General features: G+C 38.4%; 1 protein-coding gene across 6 annotated transcripts in view; it reads left to right on the top strand.

The window, feature by feature from the left end:
• TTC23 (tetratricopeptide repeat domain 23) overlaps positions 1–25161 on the top strand; it is a 110664-nt gene that overhangs the window by 25947 nt on the left and 59556 nt on the right. For all 6 annotated transcript variants that reach the window (XM_077124045.1, XM_077124050.1, XM_077124048.1 and 3 more), the window contains one exon: positions 11869–12046. In XM_077124045.1, coding sequence (XP_076980160.1) covers positions 11869–12046 — 178 coding nt within the window. The remainder of the gene's footprint in view (positions 1–11868; positions 12047–25161) is intronic.

Consider the following 25161-nt stretch of genomic DNA (forward strand, 5'->3'; position numbering starts at 1 on the left):
TCCTAGTGCAAGTGAAGTGGTATCACATTGTGGTTTGTTTATGTTTCCCTAATGGCTAATGATGTTGAACATCTTTTTATGTACTTTTTGGACTTTGTATGTCTTCTTTGGAGAAATGTCTCCTATCTTTCTCTCTTTTTCTATTTCATTATACCAATTTTTTGTTCCTTTCTTGCTTTCATTTAGATTAGTCAAATATTTTTGTTATTCCATTTTCCTATTACTTGTTGTTCTAGCTTGCTAGCTGCCAGAATGCAACACACCAGAGACAGATTGGCTTTTAATAAAAGGGGATTTATTTTGTTAGTTCTTCAGAGGAAAGGCAGCTAACGTTCATCTGAGGTTCTTTCTTATGTGGGAAGGCTCAGGGTAATCTCTACTGGCCTTCTCTCCAGGCCTCTGGGTTCCAACAACTTTCCCCAGGGTGATTCTTTTCTGCACCTCCAAAGGCCTGGACTGAGCTGCGAGTGCTCAGATGAGGTATGCCGAGCTGCTTGGGCTGTGCTATGTTGAACTCTCTCATTTAAGCACAAGCCAATTAAATCAAGCATCATTCATTGCAGCAGGCACACCTCTTGGCCGACTGCAGATGTAATGAGCAACAGATGAGGTTCATGTACCATTGGCTCATGTACACAGCAACAGATCTAGGCACCTTCACCTGGCCAAGTTGACAACTGAATCTAACTACTACACTTGTATACATTCTTTTATTTTTCTTGTGGGTGGTTACCATAAAGTTTGCCACTTACTGCCCTGACTTATAATAGTCTAATGTAAATTTGTCAGTTAGCCATTACCTGTATAAAGTAAGGAACATCAAGCACTTTAGCTCTCTTTTTTCTCTCCACCCCCATCCCCACCCCTGCACCCCAATTTGGTGCTATTGCTATTATGTATTTAAATCAGTGATATATTTTATACCACAGGAAAGTGAAGAGAGGAAGAGGATATTTGTAATATATATAATTAGCACAGGGTTCATGTCTGGAATCTATATAAAGAATTCCTATATGCCAATACAACAAAGATAAAACAACTTTTATAAAAAGATGGGCAAGAGACTTTCACAAATAAAGATACCCAAACATGTTTAAAGCTATTCCATCTCATTGGTCATCAGGAAAATGATAATTAAAATCATAGGATACTACCACATTCCCACTAGAATGGCTGAATTTTCCAAAAGAATGATTTATCAAGTGTTGGCAAGGATGTGGTGCTGTACTCTGTTCTCTCAGATGCTGCTGCTTGGCATTGGTATAACTATGTTAGAAAATAGGTGTTATCTACTAAATTTGAGCATCTGCATACTCTATGGTCTAGGAGTATCACTCCCAAAAATATATGACCAGAAATGCACATATTTTCGCAAAAAGACATATCCAGAAATGTTTAAAGCAGCATTATTTGTAGTCTCTATGTTTTAGTTTGCTAAAGCTGATAAAATGCAATATACCAGAAATGGACTGGCTTTTAACAATGGGAATTTGTTCGTTTACAAGCTTACAGTTTTGACGTCATGAAAATGTCCAAATCAAGGCATCATCAGGTGATGCTTTCTTCGCAAAGACAGGCTGTTTGCAATCCTGGACTCCTCCATCCTATGGCAAGGCATATGGCAGCGTCTTGGCTGGTTGGTCTCTTCCTTCTCCTCTAGTTTCCATCGCTTTCACCTTCTAGCTTCTCTGGCTTTCTCTCTGAGCTTCTGTATCTTTTTCTCCACATTTCATCCTCTTACAAAGGACTCAATAAAAGGATTAAAACCCACCTGGGGGACGCCTCAACTGAAATAACCTAATCAAAAAGTCCCACCCATAATAGGTCCACACCTATTAAGCTTTAAGAACATGATCTTCTGGGATCCACTCAGCTTTAATCTACCATATTCCACCACTGGAAACAATCCAAATATTCATCAAAAATAGACTAGATTACATTATGATCTGTTCCAAAAAAACAATCTAACTACTCTTGTGCTTTAACATAATGTTTAGTGAAAGGTGACAGGCCCAGAAGCATTCGTGCTCTGTGACCCCAATTATATAACGGGGAAGCGGGGGGAGGAAAGCAATTGGGAGTGGGTGCCAGGGGGCCTCTGGAGTGCTGAGAATGTTCTATTACTTGCCCTGGATGGCAGTTACCCAATTGTGTTCGCTTTGGATAATTCATACAATTCCATTCTTTTATGACTTGGGTACCTTTCTGGGTATGTATTTTGCTTTAATTAAAAAAAAATTAAAGACACTTAAAAATTCTTTTAAGTGGGGAATGCAGGTCCATGCTATTTCCACCTACCAGTCCCGACCCTTCTTTGTGTCCAGAATTAGGTATTCTATCTTGGATCGTAATTCAGGAAATAAATAAATCACAGCTCCACGATCTGATATTTATTGCATCTGTTGAAGTCTGACTAATGTGATTAGTTCTTACTGTTGAGCAGCAATGCCATAAAATAGAGTAAATTATCCTCTGCCAGAATCCGCCGTTTCCTCCCGATGCTCATCCCCTTAGCAATACCAAACCTTGCCGGCAGGTGGCGGGCCCCGTACGCGTCTGTGCTGAATACCCAACAGGAACGTAAGTGCTCAGGTTCCAAGGCTGTCCCATATAAACTTAACTTTCGTTTTGCCTGGAGTTGTTTAAAACTTGACTGCTTCTTTCGATCTTAATTCTTCACAGTGACATCTTCGCTGGAACTTGCATGTTTAAACTGCTTGACTTCCATTCTGTTCCTTTGCTTCATTTCCTCAATGAAAAAGTGAGTATCCTGTACAAACTGGTTTCGAAAGTCACAAGGCTTTGCTCATTTCTGCAGTTAAAGCTGAATCGTGAGGGCCTTTTCTTTCGCCAGGTCTTGGAGGTGGAAGGCCAGGATAGCCTCTCGCGTGATTTCTGTTTCTCATAAAAGGACATCTTTTTGAGCGTCACCTTCGCCTTTCTGCTTCTCCTTTTATGGTGCCCCCAGCCTTGCTGTCCTCCAGGCACTGACAGATTAGTGCTACCCGGTGACTCACGCCCAGGCCTTCCATCCCTGCATCTTCCCTTCTGCTTCTCCTCCTTTGTTCCAGTGACTACTTCATTCAGTAATTGCTTATTAACTTTGGGGAGTGAGTCCAAATCATGTGTTCCTGCGTGTGCAGTTGTATTTTTAAAATCTCATCAAGAGAGCCACAAGTAAAAATGGGCACGCTTTTCCCCAGTGTTAAGAGTTACTTTCTATCCTGATTACTGATAGATCCCCAGAGACAGTTGTCTTTATATATACAGGTATACACTGGTTCACATGTACACACACACACACACACACACACACACACACACACATGCTTTTCGAACCTTTTTAAATGACCTTTCTCTGTGATGCTATGGGAATAACCTCCAGAGATTGCTGCTCTGGAACATTCAACTCACCCCTGGCTCCCTGAGGGTCAGGCCATCTCTGGCCTCTTCTACCACCCGCTCAGTGAACACTTTTCCCATCATGATGTGCTGCAGTAGCTCTCAAGGGCGCCTGTGAGAAGCGAACACCTTTCTTTCCTCCAAGCTGCATCAGCACAACATTCCTAAGGAATGCAACGTGGTGTAGTTAACAGTGCGTGGTTCAAATCTGGGTTCAGCCAAACTTCCCAGCTCTAGGAATCTGGGCACATCCTATACTTTCCTTTGAGCCTTTCTCTGCTCTCCTGTCAAAGGAGGAATGATAGTGCTCAGAGATCGCTGTGAAGGTGAAAAGGAACATGGAAGACCCTCAAAAAGAAAAGGTACCTATTGTTGTCTAATTATTCTCTACTTGAGCATTTTCCTTTCTGCAATTGCATCCAGAAATTATTTCATTTTAAAGCCAATTACAGTTCTGTACTTTAAGACTGCCCCTGGCAAACAATAGTCCCTCGTGTATTTTCTTTCCTATGACTTGGGAAAGCTAAGCTTTTGTTTGTCTTTGCTCTCATAAACCGTGCCCAATCTACAGGCAGAAAATCTTATTTGCTCATTTATTTAAGCTTGGTTTTCTTTGTCTCTGTCTCTCTTGATTCATTGTAGCCCCAAGATTTGGAAAGTAAGTCTACCACAAAGTTTCCAAAGGGGAGGCTTCTCCCTTAGCCTGTACTTTCCCGGGAAGAAGTAGAAGACAGTGGGAGAAAGACAGAAAGGGGAATGGCACGAACCTCCCTGCTGTGCCCTCACTAAGATTATGGAATTCGACCTACCTCCATATCCTTCCCCTAAATGCTTCCACGTGTCTTTTATTAACAGTTTTTTGATACTTTCCTCCCCAGCTAGAAAGCCCCAAATCTAACTTTTGCTTTCAAGAATCAGTTTTGTGGGTGGGCCACGGTGGCTCAGTGGCAGAGTTCTCACCTGCTATGCCCGAGACCCAGGTTCAATTCCCCGTCCCCGCCCATGCCAAAAAAAAAAAAAAGTTTTTGTTTTTTGTTTTTTTCAGTTTGTCCCATCACCTAGAGATCCTTGATGTCTAAGATGGATCCCTGTGAATGGGTTTCTCTAAAGAATCACTATCTCTGCCTTTGTCTTTTGGTCATAACGGTATCTAACAAATGCTCGGGCTTCTCCCTTCCCTACCCCTGGGGAGTGTCCTGCTCATCTCCAGAAGAGGCGGTTCACTTCTCAGCTCCTCACCACAGGACACGGTGTGGCTGAAATGCTTGAGGCTTATTTAACAAAGAAGGAAAGTGTTTGTTTTCTTCTGGCATTATTCCCATCCTATTTTGTTGTGTGATTAAAGAGATATTCTTGGGAAAAAAAAAAAAAGAAGTAGGGGTGCAAGGGTAGTTCAGTGGTAGAACTTGCGCCTGCCATGCGGGAGACCCAGGTTCGATTCCTGGCCCAAGCACTTCCAACCCAACACACAGCCAAACAAAATTTCAACAAATGGTGCTGCAAGAATGTGATACTCACAATGGAAAAGAATGAAATGTAACCCCGCCATACAGCATTAAAAAAAATAATAAGCACTCATTTTTGAATGTGGGGAAGCAGAAAACTATGATGACAAGTTAACTTTCATATATTTTATCTGTTTTCCCTTTCTTGAAAACTCCTAAAGCTTTAATATTTAATAGCACTGTATTTTTGGCTTTCCTTTTCTGACACTGTCCTTGTGATGTGCGTTTTCCTTAAATAACTGCAAGATAATATTAGAAGTAACAATAATAACTACCAGTTATTGACCGCCTGTGTGCTAAACGCCTTACAGGTTTCGTCTCATTTCATCCTCAGTCCTCTCCATGAGGCAGATATTCTTAGTATCCCCGTTTTCAAATGAAGCGAATGAGGCCGAGAGAACCCAAGGTCACATAGCTGGGAAGGGGCAGAGCAGAGCGGGGGCTTACCCCAGTTCTATCAGGCTCTGCTCTCCAACCTTTACCACGCGCCGGGGAGCACAGTCGCAAGCGCAGACATGCGCGCTACGAGCAGAGCCGTCGCTTGCGCGTGCCCACGTGCTCAAGAGGGGGCCAGATGCAAATCTTCTCTCGCTCAGGTTCTAGAAAATCCCACTTGTCCCGCTTCAGTGTGGATTTCCCATCAGATTCTCATCAACAATAAAATTCCCACAAAGCCTTTCTTTTCTGCTGGTGCGCAACCTGCTTGCCAAACTCTAGAGCTTTTAAGAAGAAACTCTGTGTTGCTTTTAGCAATGCCAGAGGAGATTGTGTTAAAGCAAGTCTCCATTCCCATGAGAGCTTCTGAGGCTCCTCTGAAATGAGATAATGTCTTGTCACAGACTCTGTGGAATTACTATGGATATATTTTCATTCAATAAAATATGCCATGATTTAAGTTGTGGACCTGCCAAATTAACATACTGCCACATTCTGTTGTCAAATTTCTCTATCTTGTGTTTCCTAAAGCTGCCATTTATTGTGGACACACGCTTAATAAATCCTCAAAGCATCCCTGGGAGGTCGATAGAAATGGAAAGGAGAAAATACTGCTATCCTAAACGTTACATATGAGGAAATGGAAACAGACAAGATTACCTGAAATTGACTGATGCTTTAAGTGAGCTGGAGAGGGACATAAGACTATAATTTAGTCATTTCTTGATGCAGTATTCTCAATGCCTTTTTTATTCAATATATTGTGAAACTAAAGTAATTTTATTTTCTGTTTTGTCTTTTCTTTTATGTGGATAGTGTACTCTCAGTGGACTTCAGAAGGCTTGCTGTAGGTTGTTGCATTTGCTTGATAGCTCCCATTTCAGGCTGTGTGAGTGCCAGGATCCCCCGTGATAGTATGAAACAGCAACCTCGAAGTGTAGGGAGTAGGATGTGTTTTATTCTGTGGATACACTAAACAACAGAGTGCTATATTTGTCCATCTTTTAAATGAAATATTTTGGACATATGAAAGTATAGATATCGCTATGCAAATATTCTTGTACCCAGTACTCAGTTTACAAAATATAAGATTTCAGATGAATGGAAACGCCACTGCGTTCTTCCCAATCCTGTTTTCTTCCTTCCCACAGTAGAGGTCATTATAATGCTGGATTTAGTGTTTTTCATTTCTCTGATTATTTTTACAGCTTTACTTTATACATATATACCCATAAATAATTTTTCATATTTAAACATTTCTGTGTTTCCTTCTTATTTTTTTCTTACTAAGATCATATTTTTCATAGGCCTAGCTTATTTTTTTCAATTACATTTGTATTTTTGAGATTTATCCATGTTAACTGATACATCTAACAGTAACTCTGCATTTCACATCTCCATGTAGTATTTAATTGTCTGACGTTACCCTACTATATCCATTCTCCTGAGGGTGCATATGTAAATTGCTTCTCATTTTTCACTATTACAGACAATATTTCTGTGATCACCCTTATAATGTTTCTTTGGGTACGTATGCAAGACTATCTCTAAGGTATGTGCCCAAGAATGGAATTTCTGCAGGTTGCCCCTTCCTTCCTTCTTTTCTTCTTTCCCTCCATCACCCCATCCTCCCTTCTTCCATCAGACAGCTGGCACTCACTCTGTCAGATTTGGTGGAAGATGTTGGGGATGCAAAGGTGAATGAGACAGACTTGGTCTCTGCCTTCAAAGAGCCCCAGCACTTAGGGGACGGGGATGGATCAACAGGCAGTGTGATAATTCCGTATGAGAGATGAGTCAAGATCACAGGGCTTCACAGCTCTGCGGGAGCACCATGCAGAGGCATCTAGCTCAGCAGGCGGTGTTAGGGGACAGGAGTGGGTCTAGGATAAGGGAGCGAGGTGCCTCGGGCACACAATGTAAGTAGTAGTTTCAGTTTGGGTAAATATTATTGGCTTGAAGCTTTCAGTCGAAGGAAAACACTTCTGGGTTTTTCACTGATTTCTGCATTCTTCTACATCTGTGTTCTCCAGGGCTCTTGATCTGAAGTGTATCACGTCATCAAATTATGAGAGTAATTGATTTAACAGAATGCTGCATTAAAAGGCTTTTCTCTTGATGAGTTTCCTCACTTCTTACTAAGACCATATTTTTCATAGACCTGGACTTTCTGCAGGAGTCCCAGGCCCTGCCCCTCACCAGGAGACGTGGCTACCAGCTCTGGAAGGTTAGAGACCAGGCCAAGAGCTCAGCCCCAGCCGGCAGCAACACCTGGGGAATGCGTGGGTGCCGAGTGTCTGGAGCAGCAGGGCCCCCGGCATTCTCTCTCCCCTGACCCTCCTCCCTGAGACAGATCAACATGATCGTCTGATCAGGCGGGACCCATTTCCAGCCAATTCACACATCTTTTTCAGACCTGCTTTGAATGTGCAAGTTGGAAATGCTGACTGGCTCAAGTATGATAAGAGGGATATATATATTTGATTGGTGTTTAATAATTAGTAGTTATTCGTCTGTACAAAAATTCCTAGATTCACAGGCACTATTGACTATCATCTATATCTAGTTTTGCTTCCGAATGTTCACCCACCTGTTTTTAAAGAAAGCAGACTTATTGAGATATGATTCATATACCATACACTGCCCCCAAAGAATATAATTCAGTAGTTTTTAGTTTATTTGCAGAGGTGTTCAACCATCACCGCAATCAGTTTTATGACATTTTCACATTTTCATTATTCCAAATGAAACTCCATACCCATTGGCAGGACTTCCTCATTCCCACCCCACCCCCAGCTCCTCATTGTTATTAATTACATTCCCAATATCGTGCTACCATCACCAACATCCATTACTGAAACATTTTTATCACTACAAACAAAAGCTCTGCACCCATTAAGCCATAATTCCCCATTCCCTTCACACACACACATCATCCTCAGCCCCTGGTAACTTGTAATCTACCATCTGTGCCAATTGAATTGCTTATTCTAGGTATTTCATATAAGTAAGATCATACAATATTTGTCTTTTTTGTGTTTAGCTTATTTCACTCAACTTGATGTCTTCAAGATTCATCCGTGTTGCAGCATGTATCATAACTTCATTTCTTTTTAGGGCTGAATAATATTCCATTGTGTGTATATGCCATATTTTGTTTATCAGTTGATCTACTGACAGACACATGGGTTGCTTCCACTATTTGGCTATTATGAACAGTGCTGCTATGAACATTTGCATGCAAGTTTTTCTGTGGATGTATGCTGGTATTTCTCTTGGAAATATAATTCGAAGTGGAATTGCTGGTCATATAGTAACTCTGTATTTGGCTTTTTGAAGAACTGACCCCTTGCCCAAGTGGTTGCCCCATTTTACATTCCTACCAGCAGTGTATGAAGGTTCCAGTTTTGGAAATCAGTATTCCCATGAAGAAACCAAGATTTAGAGATGTCTCTTCTTGCCCAAGGTTTTATGACCTAGCCAGCAAAGCTGCTCAGAAAGTGTTCGGGTTTTCTGACTCCTGCTGCAGTACTTCTCTACCGATTACCCTGTACTTGTTTCTGTAAAACTTTCCCTGAGAGTCATGTATTCAACAATGACATTTTGATAACTGAAAAGGCCAACTTGGTATTAACTTGGAGTGATATACTGTCAGCTAAGATAGTTAGTTGGTGGCTACATGTGGTCCAAGGTCTCTATTACAAACCTCAAATACTTTTCTTTAGCTCCCTATATCTGGAAAGGAAACATATTTGATATATGAATTAGTGCATGCTTTGTTTACGGTTTACTTTTCTCTTATTTTCTCATTTATCAGCTTAATTACTAAACTGTTTTTAAAGCAGTTGCCCAGATGAGGCCATGTTGGTGTTGGTATTTGCTTTGTTATTTTTCTATGACTCAATAGGCAGGCTTGGAAACAAAGGAACTGTTCTTTTAAAGACATTTACTCCCCTTTCATACACTGCATCATTCAGGAACATGAGAAAGGAAGAAAATGAATATTTTTTTCCTTTGCTCAGATATCTATGGCATTGTCTGAGTTCTCTAAGATGAAATAAGTGTGGTGAAAAATCTGAAGTCATTTTGTAAGTATGAGACTTTCTCCAGATTCTAGATCAGAGGTCAGTAAACTTTCTGTAAAGGGCTAGAAAGTAAATATTTTAGGCTTTGGGGAAACAGTCTCTATTGCAATTACACCATTCTACCTTTATAGTGTAAAAGCAGTCCTGGACAAATGGACATGACTGTGGTCTATAAATCTTTATTTACAAAACATACAGTGGGCCAGATTTGGCCCACAGGCTATTATTTGCAAACTCCTGTTCTTTATTATTTAAGCTTTGTCTACCAGAAAACTAATTCTTTGGCTAAATGATTTGTTAGTAAACATGGGTAACCGGAGATTATAAAGTGTTTTCTCTCCAAAAATAAACTACATTGCAATTCTACTGATATCTATAAACATCCTACATTCATTAAAGCAGCGTTACATGGTCATCTACCAATGTCTTCCCCTCCAAGACTAGAGTTGCTGCAGCCTCCTTGGTCCAGCCTCCTTGGTCCAGGCACACATCTGACCTTTTCCTGTGTTTTGAACCCAGACAATGTCGCAGTCCATAGACTCTCCAGCCAGCATTTATTTCATTATGACCATCTGAACCGCAGTATCAGGAACCACAAGTATCTTTACTTCATCTGTCAGTCAACTCTTTTGAAATGTATTGGAGAGCAAAGATAGGTGTGAAAAATACCCAACTACTAAGTGTTCTCTTTATTACTTTCTTCCCATAGGCAATTTGGGAATCGTAAGACCTTTGTGTACTGGAAGTTCTAGAGTGGAGGGCAAAATAGGAAGGATTGATATCTTTCATTATGAAGTTTCGTACACAAAATTTTTCCAAAAGAAAAAGTTTGTAAGAGTTTTAGCAAATATTTTGGAAAGGTATTTTTTTTTTGCATGGGCAGGCACCAGGAATCGAACCCAGGTCTCCGGCATGGCAGGCGAGAACTCAGCCTGCTGAGCCACCATGGCCCACCCTGGAAAGGTTGTTTTTAAAGGTTTGTTGTTGTATTTGCTAAACAATATATAGGGATAATTTTTTTATATGAGAAATCTTATCCTATGAAGTTAAAAGAATGTTTTCCCACTGCTAACTTTTACTTTTACTTTTCAAATAAACATTTTTCTGATATACAGGTAATATCATTTTGAAGAAGAAAACTTGAGAAATCTAGAAAAGTCTAAAAAAGAAAAATAAAATCACCTACAATCCAACTGCCTAGAGATAACTATTGCTGACATTTTGGTCACCATCCTTTCAAACACCAAATGCATATGTGTACAGACAGGCCAGATAAAAATTTTCCACCTGTGTGAGATTATATTGTACATAATATTTGTGTAACCTGCCTTCTTTACTGAAGGATATATAATGGCTTTATTTCTAGGTTGGTAAATACGGCCCAACATTGACTTTAATGGCTATATGGCCTTCTGCAGTACAGGTGCACTTACTGTAACCTGACCGGACAATCCCTAATTTTTTAAGAACTTTGTACTTTTCCACATTATAAAGAATGCTAAGGTAAACACACTTGCATATATCTTTTTGTCCTCCAGAGTATCTCTTCAGGATAAACTACTAGAAGTGGATTTAGTGGTCAAAAGAAAATATATATATATATATAAAATCTTTAAACCAACACCCTTGTAGCGCTTCTATGATTGAAGAACTGTTCTCAGTGTTTTCAAAGATATTAACTAATTTAGTTCTCATAACAACCCCATCGTTTTAGTTTGCCAAAGCTGCTGAAATGGGTTCGCTTTTACCATGGGTATTTATTAGTTTGCATGCTTGCAGTTCTGAGGCTGTGGAAATGTCCAAATGCAGACCTCGGCAGGTGATGCTTTCTCCCCAAAGACCAGCAGCTGGCCATCTGAGCCCTCCTCTGGCACACGGCAAGACCCAGGGTGGGCGTCTGCTGCTCTCTCCCTTCCCTTTTGGGCTTCTTGCTTCCTTGGCTTTCTCTCTGAGCTTCTGTGTCTTTTTCTCTGTATGTCATCCTTTCATAAAGGACTCCTGTAAAAGGATTAGGATCCTCCTGGAGCATGGGTCAGCTGAAATAGCCTAATCAAAAGGTCCCATCTACAATAGGTCTACACCCACAGGAAGGGATTAGCTTTGAGAACATGATCTTTTGTACGGTCCTAAAACCTCCAAGTCATCACACCTGTGAAATGGGTGCTGTTATCATCCTTACCTTTCAGAGGAAGAAAAGTGTTCAATGACATGAAAGTTGTATATCTCATAGTCGTGGAGCCAGAATTTGAACCCAAGTGACGTGAATCTAGAGTCCAGCCTCTCCACCACTGTGCCTGGCAGCCTCTTGGAGGAAAGGTCTACCTGGCAGGGAAATAGACCTGGACAATAGTGACCAGAGAGCCAGATTCTAACTACCAGGCCCTTTATATTTTCAATTTTAATTATTTTTAAAATTATTCCTTTGATTTTTTTTTTTTTAGATTGTATCAAAGCCAGAAGAAATCAAAAGAAGCTCTACCCTACTATCAAGAAGCTTTAGAATATACTGAGATCAGTAAAGGTGAAAAAAGTCTTGAATGTATACCAATACTGAAGGAACTGGGAAGTATAGAACAAGCCCTGGGATTTCACGATTCAGCCATCGACCATTTTCTACAGGTAAGCCACAATGGGCTAGACACCAAAGCCATTCTAGACCAAATGCTTTTCATAGGCCAAAGCTGAACAGCAGCTCTGAAAAGGCCTGGCTTTGTTATTCACTAAAGATAGTCAAACACTTGCCCTAGAGTTGATGTTCAATCAACGTTGGCATCTTAGATACCAAGTGAGTGAGTGCTGGATACTGGTCCCCTCTTACCAAATGCACATCCCATGAATAGCCTTTCCCCCATTAAAGTTATAAAAAAATAGTACTAAAACTTTTCTGTTATTTAAAAAAAAAAAAAAGATGTAATGACGATACTAAGAAATTCATTGTGAGTCCTTAAATTTGTCTGATGATGTATTCCCCCATCCACAGTTTACGAGGGTGCCTCATACTCTTACTTCATCTGGATTCTCTCTTTTAATCATTATCACCCTATGACATATTATTATTTCCATTTCATAGATAAGGTAATCAAGAATTAGAAAGTTTGAGTGATATGGCCAAGATAATAAATGGCACAGGTCAGGTTCAAACCCAGTATTTTCCAGAAAAATTATTCTGGATGGTATGTAGAGAATCGATTGAGGAGGTTGTGCCAAGAGTTGCAGTGGAGAGACCAGGCAGGAGGTTATTAAAGTAGTGACAGGTAATGGTGCTCGTGGCCTGGACTAGAATGATGATAATGGGGATGAAGAGAAGTACATGGATTTGAGAACTCTTTAGGAGGCAGAATTCATGGGACTTGATGACTGATTGGATGTGGGTAAAAGAGGAAAAGGGAAGAGACAAAATGACTCCTACGTTTTTCTGGTTTGAACAACTGAGTGGCTAGTTGTCATTTACAGTGGGGGAATAGGTATTACTGGGTGTTGTAGAGATGGTGAGGTCAGTTTTAAATGATGAATCTGAGATACCTATGAGGCGTAGGCATGGAAATGACTAGCTAGGCAGTTAGACAACCAAGACTGGAGCTCAGAAAATAGGTCCAGGAGTTGTCTGCAGATACATGGCAATTGCCAGTGGGAAAGGAGGAGATCGCTTAGGTTTATAGAGTGAAAAGAGGACTGATTGATGGCAGAGTCTGAGAAACTTTGGTGTTCATTGATCAAATAAAGGAGGCTACTGTGGTAAAGGAAGCAGAGAAGGATTCACCAGAAAAACAGGAGGAAAGCTCAGGAAGAAGAAGATATCCTCTACATCACCCCTTTTTTTACCTCTTGCTATTATGGAGGATGTGGAGTTATTAGGTGGAAAAAAATAATTAATATTTGTAAAGTGTTTAGAATAGTGCCCCATACATGTTTTTTAACTTCTTCTTTCCCTCCCATTTCTTTTCTTTTCTTTTTTCTTTTTCTCTTATTGATGACATTGTTGAGGGAATATTGGAGCAATGATGATATAGTGAATGAGATATAAGGAAGTAAAGATTATATGTAGACACCTCCTTCAGAAAGCATTAAGAGGTGGAGAAGACAAGCCTAGGCAGAAAGAAGAGCAGTTGCAGAAGTCTAAAGGTGAGACAAAGCTTGACACTTTCGGAGAACTGCAAGACGTTCCCGTGGTCAGGCAGTGGGCATGGTGACTCTGGTAGATGGGTATCATCCACGTAAGTGTGGAAAGCCATATTAAGAAATTTGAGCTTTATCCTAATGGCAGTGGTAGATTTCCAGGCAGGAAGAGTGACACCATCAGATCATCAGTCTAGAAAGATCACTCTAGGCTATGAAGAATGGACTGGATGGCAGAGAGATGTCTCAGGACGTGGCATGGCAGTCCAGGCAACAGGAAATGATGTCCTGGACTCAGGTGCTGACATTGCGAATAGAGGATGTGGGGGGCATAGAAATGACAGCTGCAGGGAATTGTGTGGCTATGTGGCAGGGAAGGAGTTGGAGGAGACCAGCTTGATGCCGGCTTTCTGGCTTTGATCACTATGTGACTGGTGGGGCCATTTACTGAGTGAGGGAACACTGGCAGGTTTGCAAGTTGTTGTATCAATGATTTGTTTTTTTTAACTTCTCCTTGTCTTTACATTTCTTTTCTTCTCTTTTCTTTTTCCAAATAGTCTTCTGTGAAAAACTTTGTTCTTTTCTTGAATTTTTTTTCTGGGATAAATTTCTAGAAGTGGAAGTTGCTAAGACAAAAGATATGACTGCTTTATAGTTCTACATTAATATTGACATTTTGATAAATGTTTGTTTTGATTTACATTGCCATCAGAAGCCAAATTTGTTTGTTTTTTAATTGAACCAGTTTCACCCCAACTTTGCCAGTCTGTTTACTTTGTACTCTCACTTTACAGAGTACAGTCTCAAATTTGCTTTAATTTTGGTATTTTTTTCTTAGCCTATATTCCCTACATTTTTAAAAACTACATCGAGATCTACCCTCAAAGTCTTGGCTCTTCCTTTGCTGTACCAGTTACTAAAGCTCAAAGAAAGACGTCAGATGATAATATCATCAGAGTTGTCCAGAGGGCCATTAACTCTGACATAATTCATTGGAATGAAAGATGCCTTCATAGACCCAGTACCAACAGCCTGCAAAGATTGGAGTTTGGTTTAGAGGAGCATTTCCCAAACTACGTCCCTTATCCTATTAGCATCTCACAAAAGTTCATAGGTTTCCCTAAAAAGAAAAATGTTTGTGGTTAAATAAAGTAGGGAAATACTACATTAAAATTAACTAGATTTCTTGAATAATGGTTTTACAGAACATTAAATATGCCATTTCTTTGACGGTTTTACAGGGCATTAAATGTGTATTGTGAATGGAAAAGGGGATCTAATTATCTCAGTGAGACACTAGTGTTTCCCAGACCACAGTTTAGGAAACACTGGTCTACAAAAGGAAGTTCAAATGTCTGAAAGGCATGGATTCGGTGAAGGGATTCAAATAGCAATGGTGCCTTCCCGTGTATAGGACCTTATCACTATAGAGAAACCTTAACACCTGTGAATGGGAATGAGTTTGGGGAGAGCCCCGTGTTTTTAGGCCATAGATTCGCCATTTTAAACTGTGCTACTCCATTTATTTTTCCTATCTGTATAGTCACATATACAAACATCCACACATACACATACACACACACACACACACACACATACATTCAGAGAGATTATGATTTATATTTTTAATTGTATTTATTCAAAGAACATTGGATATATTGTGTTCCTTTATCCCAGAGTACTTCAGTGAATGTTTAATAAAGACAAGAATATTCTCTTAGATAACCAGTACAGCTATCAAATTTAGGAAATTTAACCTTGACATAGGCCATGTTCCGATTTTGTCAGTTGTCCTAATACTGTCCTTTATGCAATGTTTTCCCTCCAATACATGATGAAATCCAGGATCATGTACGGCATTTAGATGTCATAACTCTGGTCTACTTTAATCTAAAACAGTTTCTTAGCCTGTCTTTGTCTTTACAACATGGATATTGTTAAAGCTTTAAATACAGCTCAGTTGTCTCATAGACTGTTTCTCAGTTTAGGTTTGGCTGATGTTGCCCCATCACTAAATTCAGACAGCATGTGCCTAATAGCTAGGACACTGCAGGAGGATATTGTGTCCTTCTTGGGGCATTGTATCTGAACAACAACAGGTAGTCCATCTGCCCCTGTTGTTGGTGTTAATTTTGTTTACCCAGTCAAGGTGATGTCCATTTCTTTGCCTGGTAGGTGTTGTTTCTCCCCTGCTGCTAAAAAGTATTCTGTGGAGAGACATTTTAAGACTGTGTAAATAACCCTGCTTCACCTCAAAACTTTTTCTCTAGGTTTAGCGTCTACTAACAAATATTTCCCAAACCAAGTCTTTACTGTGATGGCTCCAAAATAATGATTGCCCAACTTTACCATTCCATCCATAGCTATCAGTTGGCATTCTACAGTTAAGAATATCCCTCCACCTCCCCACCAATTTATTTATTTGTTGTTTATATCTTTGCTTTTTTTCACTTAGCAATATATCCTGGAAATCACTTTATAGCAGGTCATAGAAATCTTCCTCATTCACTGGTATTGATGCTTGATAATCCATTTTATGCATATTCTATAGTTGTTTTTGCCAAAAGGTTTCGTATGTTTGGGCATTTAGAGAGGTTTCAATATTTTCCAATTGTAAGTAATGTTGTAATAAATAACCTTAAACACATGTAATTTATATTGTTGGGGTGTGTGTTCAGAGTAAATTCCTAGAAGTGGGGCTACCAGGCTAAAGGGAGCACATGTTAGGATTTTTTTTGCCAAATTACCTTTCACTGGACTTGACCTTTTTTTTTTTTGCATGGGCAGGCCCCGGGTATCGAACCCGGGTCTCTGGCATGGCAGGCAAGAACTCTGCCTGCTGAGCCACTGTGGACTGCCCTGTACCATTTTTATGAATGCAAGAAATAAATGTATGAGAGTGGCCACAGCCTGTTCCACCAGAGTGGATTGTCAAGCTTTTGAATTAGTTTCAGTCTGGTGGGTGATGTGTGATCTCTAAGTCTAGTTTTAATTTATATGACTTTTATTTCAAATGTTATTTAATATCTTTTCATACGTTTAAGGAGCAGTTTTAATAGCCTATTTTTGTGAATTGTTGAGACTCATAATGTGCCCATTTTTATAGGATTTTTGGTCTTGTTTCTCTTAACTTTTAACTTTATATATTACAGATATTGCTCCTTTATCTATGATAAGTATGATAAATATTTCACCCAATTTTTTCATTTGTTCTTTTAATTTTACTCAGAGTGTTTTTACAGTTAGATAATTCAGATACCATAAAGTACACCCTTTTAAAGTGTACAATTCAGTGGTTTTATTATATTCACAGAGCAGTATAACCATTACTGCTAATTCCAGAACATTTTGTCACTCCAAAAAGAAGCTCCTTATACATTAGCAATCACTCCCCAGTTACACCTCGCTACATCCACTGGCAACAACTAATTTACTTTCTATCTCTATGGATTTTTCTATTCCGAATTTTCCCTATAAATGCAGTCATGCAATATGTGGTCTTTTGTAGCTGGCTTATTTTGCTTAGCATAATGTTGTCTAGGTTGATCCACATTGTAGCATGTCATTTTTATGGTTGAACAATATTGCATTTTATGGATATACCACATTTTGTTTATCCATTCATCAGTTGATAGGTGTTTGGATTATTTCCACATTTTGACTATCATGAATAATGCTGCTGGGCATTCATGTGCAAGTTTTTATGTGGAGATGTGTTCTCAGTTCCCACCAGTGTAAGGCCAGGAATAGAATTGCTGGGTCATATGGTACCTCTTTGTATACTCTTTGGAAGCTGCCAGTTTTCCAAAGCAGCTTTACCATTTTACTTTCCACGAGCAATGTATAAGGGTTTCCTTTCTCCACTTCCTCATCAACATTTGTTATTGTCTGTCTTTTTTTTTTTTATTTAGCCATTCTAATGGATATGAAGGGTTAAGTGATTGTGGTATTTATGTGCATTTTCCTAATGCCAATAAATTTGCATTATTTGTCTTTTTGTTATTGAGTGGTAAAATTTTTTTTGTAATTATATATAATAGATACTAGACCTTTATCAGATATATGAAATACAGATATTTCCCCCCATTCTGTGGATTATCTTTTTACTGTCTTGTTAGGGTCCTTTGAAGCATAAAAGTTTTAAATTTTGATTGTCTGATTTATCTGTTTTTTTCTTTTATTGCTTTGGCTTTGGGAGTCACATCTAAAAAACCATTGACTAATCCAAGTTTATAAAGACTTACACCTATGTTTTCTTCTAAAACTTTGATACATTTTGAGCTACTTTTTGTGACATTGTGAGACAAAAATTTAATTTCATTTTTTTGCAGGTAGGTATCTAGTTGTCCCAGCATCATTTATTTAAAGGACTGTCCTTCTGCACTGAATTATCTTAGCACACTTTTAATAAAAATCAGTTGTCCATACCTGTAAGGGTTTATTTCTATACTCTCAGTGCTATTCCATTGATCTTAATTTCTGTTTTTATGCCAGTATCACAGTATTTATTACTGGTGTTGTGCGGTAAGTTTTGAAATCAGAGAGCGTGGATCCTCTAACTTCTTTTTCAAAATAGATTTGTCTGTTTTGGCTCCCTTTCATTTCCATATGAATCAACTTGTCGATTTCTGCCCAAAGACCATTCGGATTGCATTGAATCTGTTGATCAATTTCGGGGAGTTTTGACATCTGACATTGTTAAGACATCTGATCCATTAACATGGGGTATCTTCCCATCTATGTAGGTTTTCTTTAATTCCTTTCAACGTTTTGTTGTTTTGGGGTATGAGTCTTGGATTCTTTTGTTAAATTTATTCCTAAGTATTCTTTTTAAATATATTTTTATTGAAAAATCTTCACACACATACAATCCACACATGGTATACAATCATATCATGATGATTGTGTATTCATATCCATGATCATTCTTAGAGCATTTGCATCATTCCAGAAAAAGAAATAAAAAGAAAAAAACCTCATACATCCCATACCCCTTACTGCTCCCTCTCATTGACCACTTGTATTTCATTCTATGCAACTTATTTTACCCTGTAACCCCTATTATTTATTTATTTTATCCATTTTTTTTTTTTACTCATTTTTCCATACCCTGGATAAATGGAACATTAGACACAAGGTTTTAACAATCACACAGTCCTATTGTAAAAGCTATATATTTATACAGTTGTCTTCAGGAATCAAAGCTACTGGAAGACAGCTCAACAGTTTCAGGTATTTCCCTCCAGCCACTCCAATGTACCATAAACTAAAAAGGGATATCTATATAGTGCATAAGAATAACCTCCAGGATAATCTCTCGACTCTGTTTGAAATCTCTCAGCCACAGAAACTTTATTTTATCTCTTCTCTCTTTTCCCTTTTTAGTTAAGAAGGCTTTCTCAATCCCATGATGCCAGGTCCCGGCAAATCCTGTGGAATCCTGTCCCACATTGCCAGGGAGATTTACACCCCTGGGAGTCATGTCCCATGTAGAGGGGAGGGCAGTGAGTTTACCTGCTGTGTTGACTTAGAGGGAGAAGCTACATCTGAGTAACAAAAGAGGTTCTCTGGGGATAACTCTTAGGCATACTTATAAGTAGGCTTAGCTTATCCGTTGCAGGAATAAGTTTCATAGGGGTGAACCCCAAGATTGAAGGCTCAGACTGTTGATTTGATTATCCCCACTGCTTGTGAGAATATCAGGAATTCTCCAAATAGGGAAGTTGAATATTTCTTCCTTTCTCCCCAGTCCCCCAAGGGTACTTTGTAAATACTTCTTTAATCACTGCCCAGATTACTCTGGGGCGTATCAGGGCACCACACTAACCTGTACAAACCAACAAGATCTCATGCCGTATTCATGATTCCATGTACTTTGGTGTTCAACTAAATTGACCATACACATTAAATTAAGTAATGTACTACCCAAAATATAAATCTCCACCAACTAAACATCTCTCCCTTTGGTCTCACACAAAAGTTGAAGTTTTAAAAGATGGACAATATCATCCTTTACCCTGTATTCTGATCTACCCCAGTCCTATCAAGATCAGCTTCATTCATATCTATAGTCGAAGTCTGATCCCATTTTCAACTTTTTAAACAGCTCCTATATGGGGTAGTGCTAACTTTTATAGCTTCAGAGCTCAAATTCTGAGTCTCAGGTTTCACATAAATACCCAAAGTTTCTGGGAATGACCAAGTTATTTACAAACAGCTCATTATCTCAGAATTTAGAAATAACAGTTACAACTCCTGAATAGATGAGTGCTTTATGAATTTACAATCCAGAACCCGTTACAATAGGCCCCAACCTGATAACCCATGCTCTCAACTTTAGTTCACGGAGTTTTTATATTATATCCATATGAGTGAAGCAGGATAATATTTGTCTTTTTATTTGTGACATTTCATTCAGCATACTGTCCTTAAGGTTCATTCACCTAGTTGCCTGCCTCACAGCTTCATTCCTTCTTGCAGCAGCTCAGTAGTTCACTGTATATAAACTCCACAGTTCCCCCTTCCATTCCTCAGTCGTTGTACCCTTAGGCCACCTCCATCTATTGTGAATCACAAACATTACCACTGTAAACATCAGTGTGCAAATGCCTGGGAAATTCCTGTTCCCACACTCAGCTCCTCCAGGTATATACTGAGCAGTGGAGTTGCAGGATCATATGGCAGCCCCACCCTTAGTCTCCAGTGGAACCGCCATGCTGCCCTCCAAGGGTCTGCATCTCTCAGTTTCCCTGCTGACAGTGAATAAGTACATGTCTTTCTTTTCATTTTCTCTAACACTTGTTCTCTCTTCATTTTTAAACAATTTTATTCACACATCATACAATCCAGCCTAAGTGTATAGACGTGCCTTCACCACCATAATCTATATGAAGACGTTTCCTTTTCTTTCACAAAGAATCCATATGCTTCCCACAGCCCCTCGCTGTTGACATTTAGTTTTGACATAATGCCTTTGTTATATTCAGTAGAAGCGTATTGCAATATTACTGTTGACTATAGACCCTAGCTTGCATTATCCTTTTTTCTGTATATCATCCATTTTCAACACCTTGCAATGTTGACTTTCATTTCTTCTCCCTCATACAAAAACATTTTTTTATTTGTACATTTAATCACCATCATTGTCTACTCTAGGCATTCCTAAGTTATAGTGTTTCAGTCTTTATCCTCTATCTTTCCTTCTGGTTTTGTATGTGCCCACAGCCCTGCTCCCTCAATCACACTCAATTCAGTTTTATTTGGTATATTTAAATTATGTGCTACAATCAGGTAGTATTGTGCTGTCCATTTCTGAATTTTTACAATCAGTCCTGTTGCACAATATGTATCCCTTCAGCACCAAGTGCCCCATCTCTACCCTATTTCTATCTCCTGATAACCTGTGTTAACTTCAACTCTCAAAGTTCACTCAGTAATGTTAGTTCCTATTAGTGAGAGCATATAGTATTTGTCCTTTTGTTTCTGGCTAATTTCACTCAGTGCAATGTCCTCAAGGCTCATCCATGTTGTTACATGCTCCATGAGTTTATTCCGTCTTACAGCTGTGTAATATTTCATTATATATATATACTGTAGCTTGTTTAGCCACGCATCCGTGGATGGACATTTGGGCTTTTTCCATCTATTGGCAATTGTAAATAATGCTGCTATAAACATTGGTATAAATAATGATGCTATAAACATCAGTGTCCATTTGTGTCCTTGCGTTCAGTTCTTCTGAATATATACCTAGTAATGGGGTTGCTGGATCATATGGCAGTTCTATACTTAGCTTCCTGAGGAATTGTCAAGCTGTCTTTTAGAGTGATTGTACCATTTTACATTCCCACCAACAGTGGATAAGTGTGCCTCTTTCTCCACATCCTCTCCAGCACTTGTTGTTTTCTGTTTTATTGATAATGGCCATTCTGGTGGGTATGAGATGATATCTCATTGTGGTTTTGATTTCCATTTCCCTAATAACCAGGGAAGTTGAGGATCTTTTCATATGCCTTTTAGCCATTTGTATTTCCTCTTCTAAGAAATGTGTGTTCATGTCTTTTGCCCATTTTTAAATTGGATTGTTTGTCTTTTTGTTGTTGAGCTGAAGAATCTCTTTATGTATTCTGGATAATAAACCCTTATCTGATTTGTGGTTTCCAAATATTGTCTCCTATTGCATAGACTGTCTTTTTACTTCCCTGACAAAGTTCTTTAATGCACAAAAGTGTTTAATTTTGAGGAAATCCCACTTATCTATTTCTTTTTTCAATGCTCATACTTTAGATGTAAGGTCTAGGAAACCACCTCCTATTATAAATTTTATAAGATATTTCCCTACATTTTCTTCCAAAGGTTTTATGGTCTTAGCTCTAATGTCTAGGACTTTGATCCATTTTGAGTTAATTTTGTGTAAGTTGTGAGATATGGATCCTCTTTCATTTTTTTGGTTATAGATAATCCAGGTCTATGTATTGAAGAAGCTGCTCTGTCCCAGGTGGGTTGGCTTGAGCACCTTATCAAAGATCAGTTATCCATAGATGAGAGGGTGTGTTTATGAACACTTAATTCTATTCCGTTGGTCCATATATCTATGGCAGTACCATGCTGTTTTCTCCACTGTAGCTTTGTAATATGCTTTAAAGTCAAGTAGTGTAAGACCTCCTACTTCATTTTTCTTTCTCAGGATATTTTTAGCTATTCAGGGCATGCTGCCCTTCCAAATAAATTTCATTATTGGTTTTACTATTTCTGCACAGTAAATTGTTGGGATTTTAATTGGTATTTCATTGAATTTATAAATCAATTTGGGTAGACTTCACATCTTAACTATATTTAGTTTTCCAGTCCATGAACATGGCATGCCCTTCCATTTATTTAGGTCTTCCATGATTTCTTTTAGCAATTCTTGTAGTTTCCTGTGTATAAGTCTTTGATATCCTTAGTTAAATTTGTTCCTAAATGCTTTATTCTTTTGGTTGCTATTGTAAATGGTTTTTTCCTCATTTCCTCCTCAGATTGCTCATCACTAGTTTATAGAAACGCTGCTGATTTGGGGGCATTGATCTTGTTGTACCCTACCACTTTGCTGTACTCATTTATGAGCTCTAGTAGCTTTACTGTAAATTTTTGGGGATTTTCAATGTATAGTATCATATCACCTGCTAACAGTGAAAATTTTACTTCTTCTTTTCCAATTTGGGTGCCTTTTATTTCTTTTTTCTTGTGTAATTTCTCTGGCTAGAACTTCTGGCACAATGTTGAATAACAATGGTGACAGTGGACATCCTTGTCTTGTTCCTGATTTTAGAAGGAAAGCTTCCAGTCTTTCCTCATTAAGGATGATCTTAGCTGTAGGTTTTCATATATTCCATTTGTCATGTTGAGGAAGTTTCCTTCTATTTCTATCCTTTGAAATATTCTCATTAAGAACAGATGTTGGATTTTGTCAAATGCTTTTTCTGCATCAATTGAGATGATCATGTGGTTTTTCCACTTTGATTGTTAATATGGTGTATTACATTAATTGATTTTCTTATGTTGAACCACCCTTGCATACATGAAATAAATCCCATTTGGTCATGTATAATTCTCTTAACATGCTGCTGGATTTGATTTCTTTGCCTGCCTTTGGCATTAGGGTGATGTTGGCTTTGTAGAATAAGTAAGGTAGCTTTCGCTCCTATTCATTTTTTTGAAGACTTTGAACAGGATTGGTACTAATTCTTTCCTGAATACCCGATAGAATTCACATGTGAAGCCATCTAGTCCTGGATTTTTCTTTTTTGGGAGCTTCTTGATGACTGATTCAATCACTTTACTTGTGATTGGTTTGTTGAGGTCATCTATTTCTTCTCAAGTCAGTGTTGGTTGTTCATGCCTTTCTAGGAAGTTGTCCATTTCATCTACATTGTCTAGTTTATTAGTATATAGTTGTCTATAGTGTCCTCTCATTACCTCCTTTATTTCTGTAGAGTCAGTGGATATGTCTCCTCTTCCATTTCTGATTTTATTTATGTGCATCCTCTCTCTTTTTTTTTTGTCAACCTGACTAAGGGTCCATTGATTTTATTGATTTTCTCAAAGATCCAACTTCTGGTTTTATTGATTTTCTCAATTGTTTTCATACTCTGAATTTCATTAATTTCTGCTGTAATCTTAACCTTTGTTATTTTTTCCTTCTGTTTGCTTTGGGGTTAGTTTGCTTTTCTTCCCTAGTTCTCCCAAGTGAATAGTTAATTCCTCAATTTTTGCTCTTTCTTCTTTTTTAATATAGGCATTTAAAGCAATAAATTTCTCTCTCAGCACTGCCTTTCCTGCATCCCATAAATTTTGATATGTTGTGTTTTCATTTTCCTTGAGATATTTAGTGATTTCTCTTGTAATTTCTTCCTTTACCCACTGGTTGTTTAAGAATGTGCTGTTTACCCTCCATATATTTGCAAATTTCCTGGCCCTATGCCTATTATTGAGTTCCAACCTCATTCCATTATTATCTGAGAATGTTTTATATGATTTCAAACTTTTTTAATTTATTGAGACTTGCTTTGTGACCCAGCATATGGTCTGTCCTTGCTTGAGAATGATCCATGAGCACTTGAAAGTAATGTGTATCCTGCTATTGTGGTGTGTAAATGTCCGTTAAGTCTAGTTCGTTTATCATATTATTCAAAATCTCTGTTTTCTTATTGATCCTCTGTCTACATGCCTATCCACTGATGACAACAGGGAATTGAAGTCTCCAACTGTTGTGGTAGAGGTGTCTACTTTTCCCTTCATTGTTGTCAGTGTTTACTTCCTATATTTGGAGCACTCTGGCTCAGTGCATAAATATTTATGATTGTTCTTCTTGTTGAATTGTTCCTTTTATTAATACATAGCATCCTTCTTTGTCTCTTTTAATTGTTTTACATTTGAAGTCTAATTTGTCGGATATTAGTATAGCTCCTCCTGCTCTTTTAATGATTGTTTTTTGCATGAAATATCTTTTCCCAACCTTTCATTTTCAACCTATTGTGTCCTTGGATCTAAAATGAATTTCCTGGAGATAACATATAGATGGATCCTGTTTTTCAATCCATTCTGCCTGTCTTTTTCTTTTGATTGAGAAGTTTAATCCATTAACATTTATATTATTACTGTAAAGGCAGTGCTTTTTTCTACCATTTTGTGTATTGGATTTTATATGTCATATCTATTTTTTTTCTCTTTTTACCTTTACTGATAGTCTTCATTTCTATAATCTTCTCCAGACCTCTCTCTCTTGCCTTTTTCTATCTGCCTGCAGTGCTCCCTGTAGTATTTCTTGCAGAGCTGGTCTTTTCGTCACAAATTCTCTCACTGATTGTTTGTCTGAGAATATTTAAATCTACATTTCATTTTTGAAAGGCAGTTTTGCTGGGTATAGAATTCTTGGTTGGCAATTTTTCTCTTTTAGACTCTTAAATATATCTACCACTGCCTTCTCACCTCCATAGTTTCTGCTGAGAAATCCACACATGGTCTTATTGAGCTTCCCTTGTATGTGATGGATTACTTTTCTCTTGCTCGTTTCACAATTCTCTCTTTGTCTTTGACATTTGACAATCTGATTAGTAAGCATCTTGGAGTATGTCTGT

Source organism: Tamandua tetradactyla, chromosome 12 (assembly GCF_023851605.1).
Source record: "Tamandua tetradactyla isolate mTamTet1 chromosome 12, mTamTet1.pri, whole genome shotgun sequence".
NCBI lineage: Eukaryota > Metazoa > Chordata > Mammalia > Pilosa > Myrmecophagidae > Tamandua > Tamandua tetradactyla.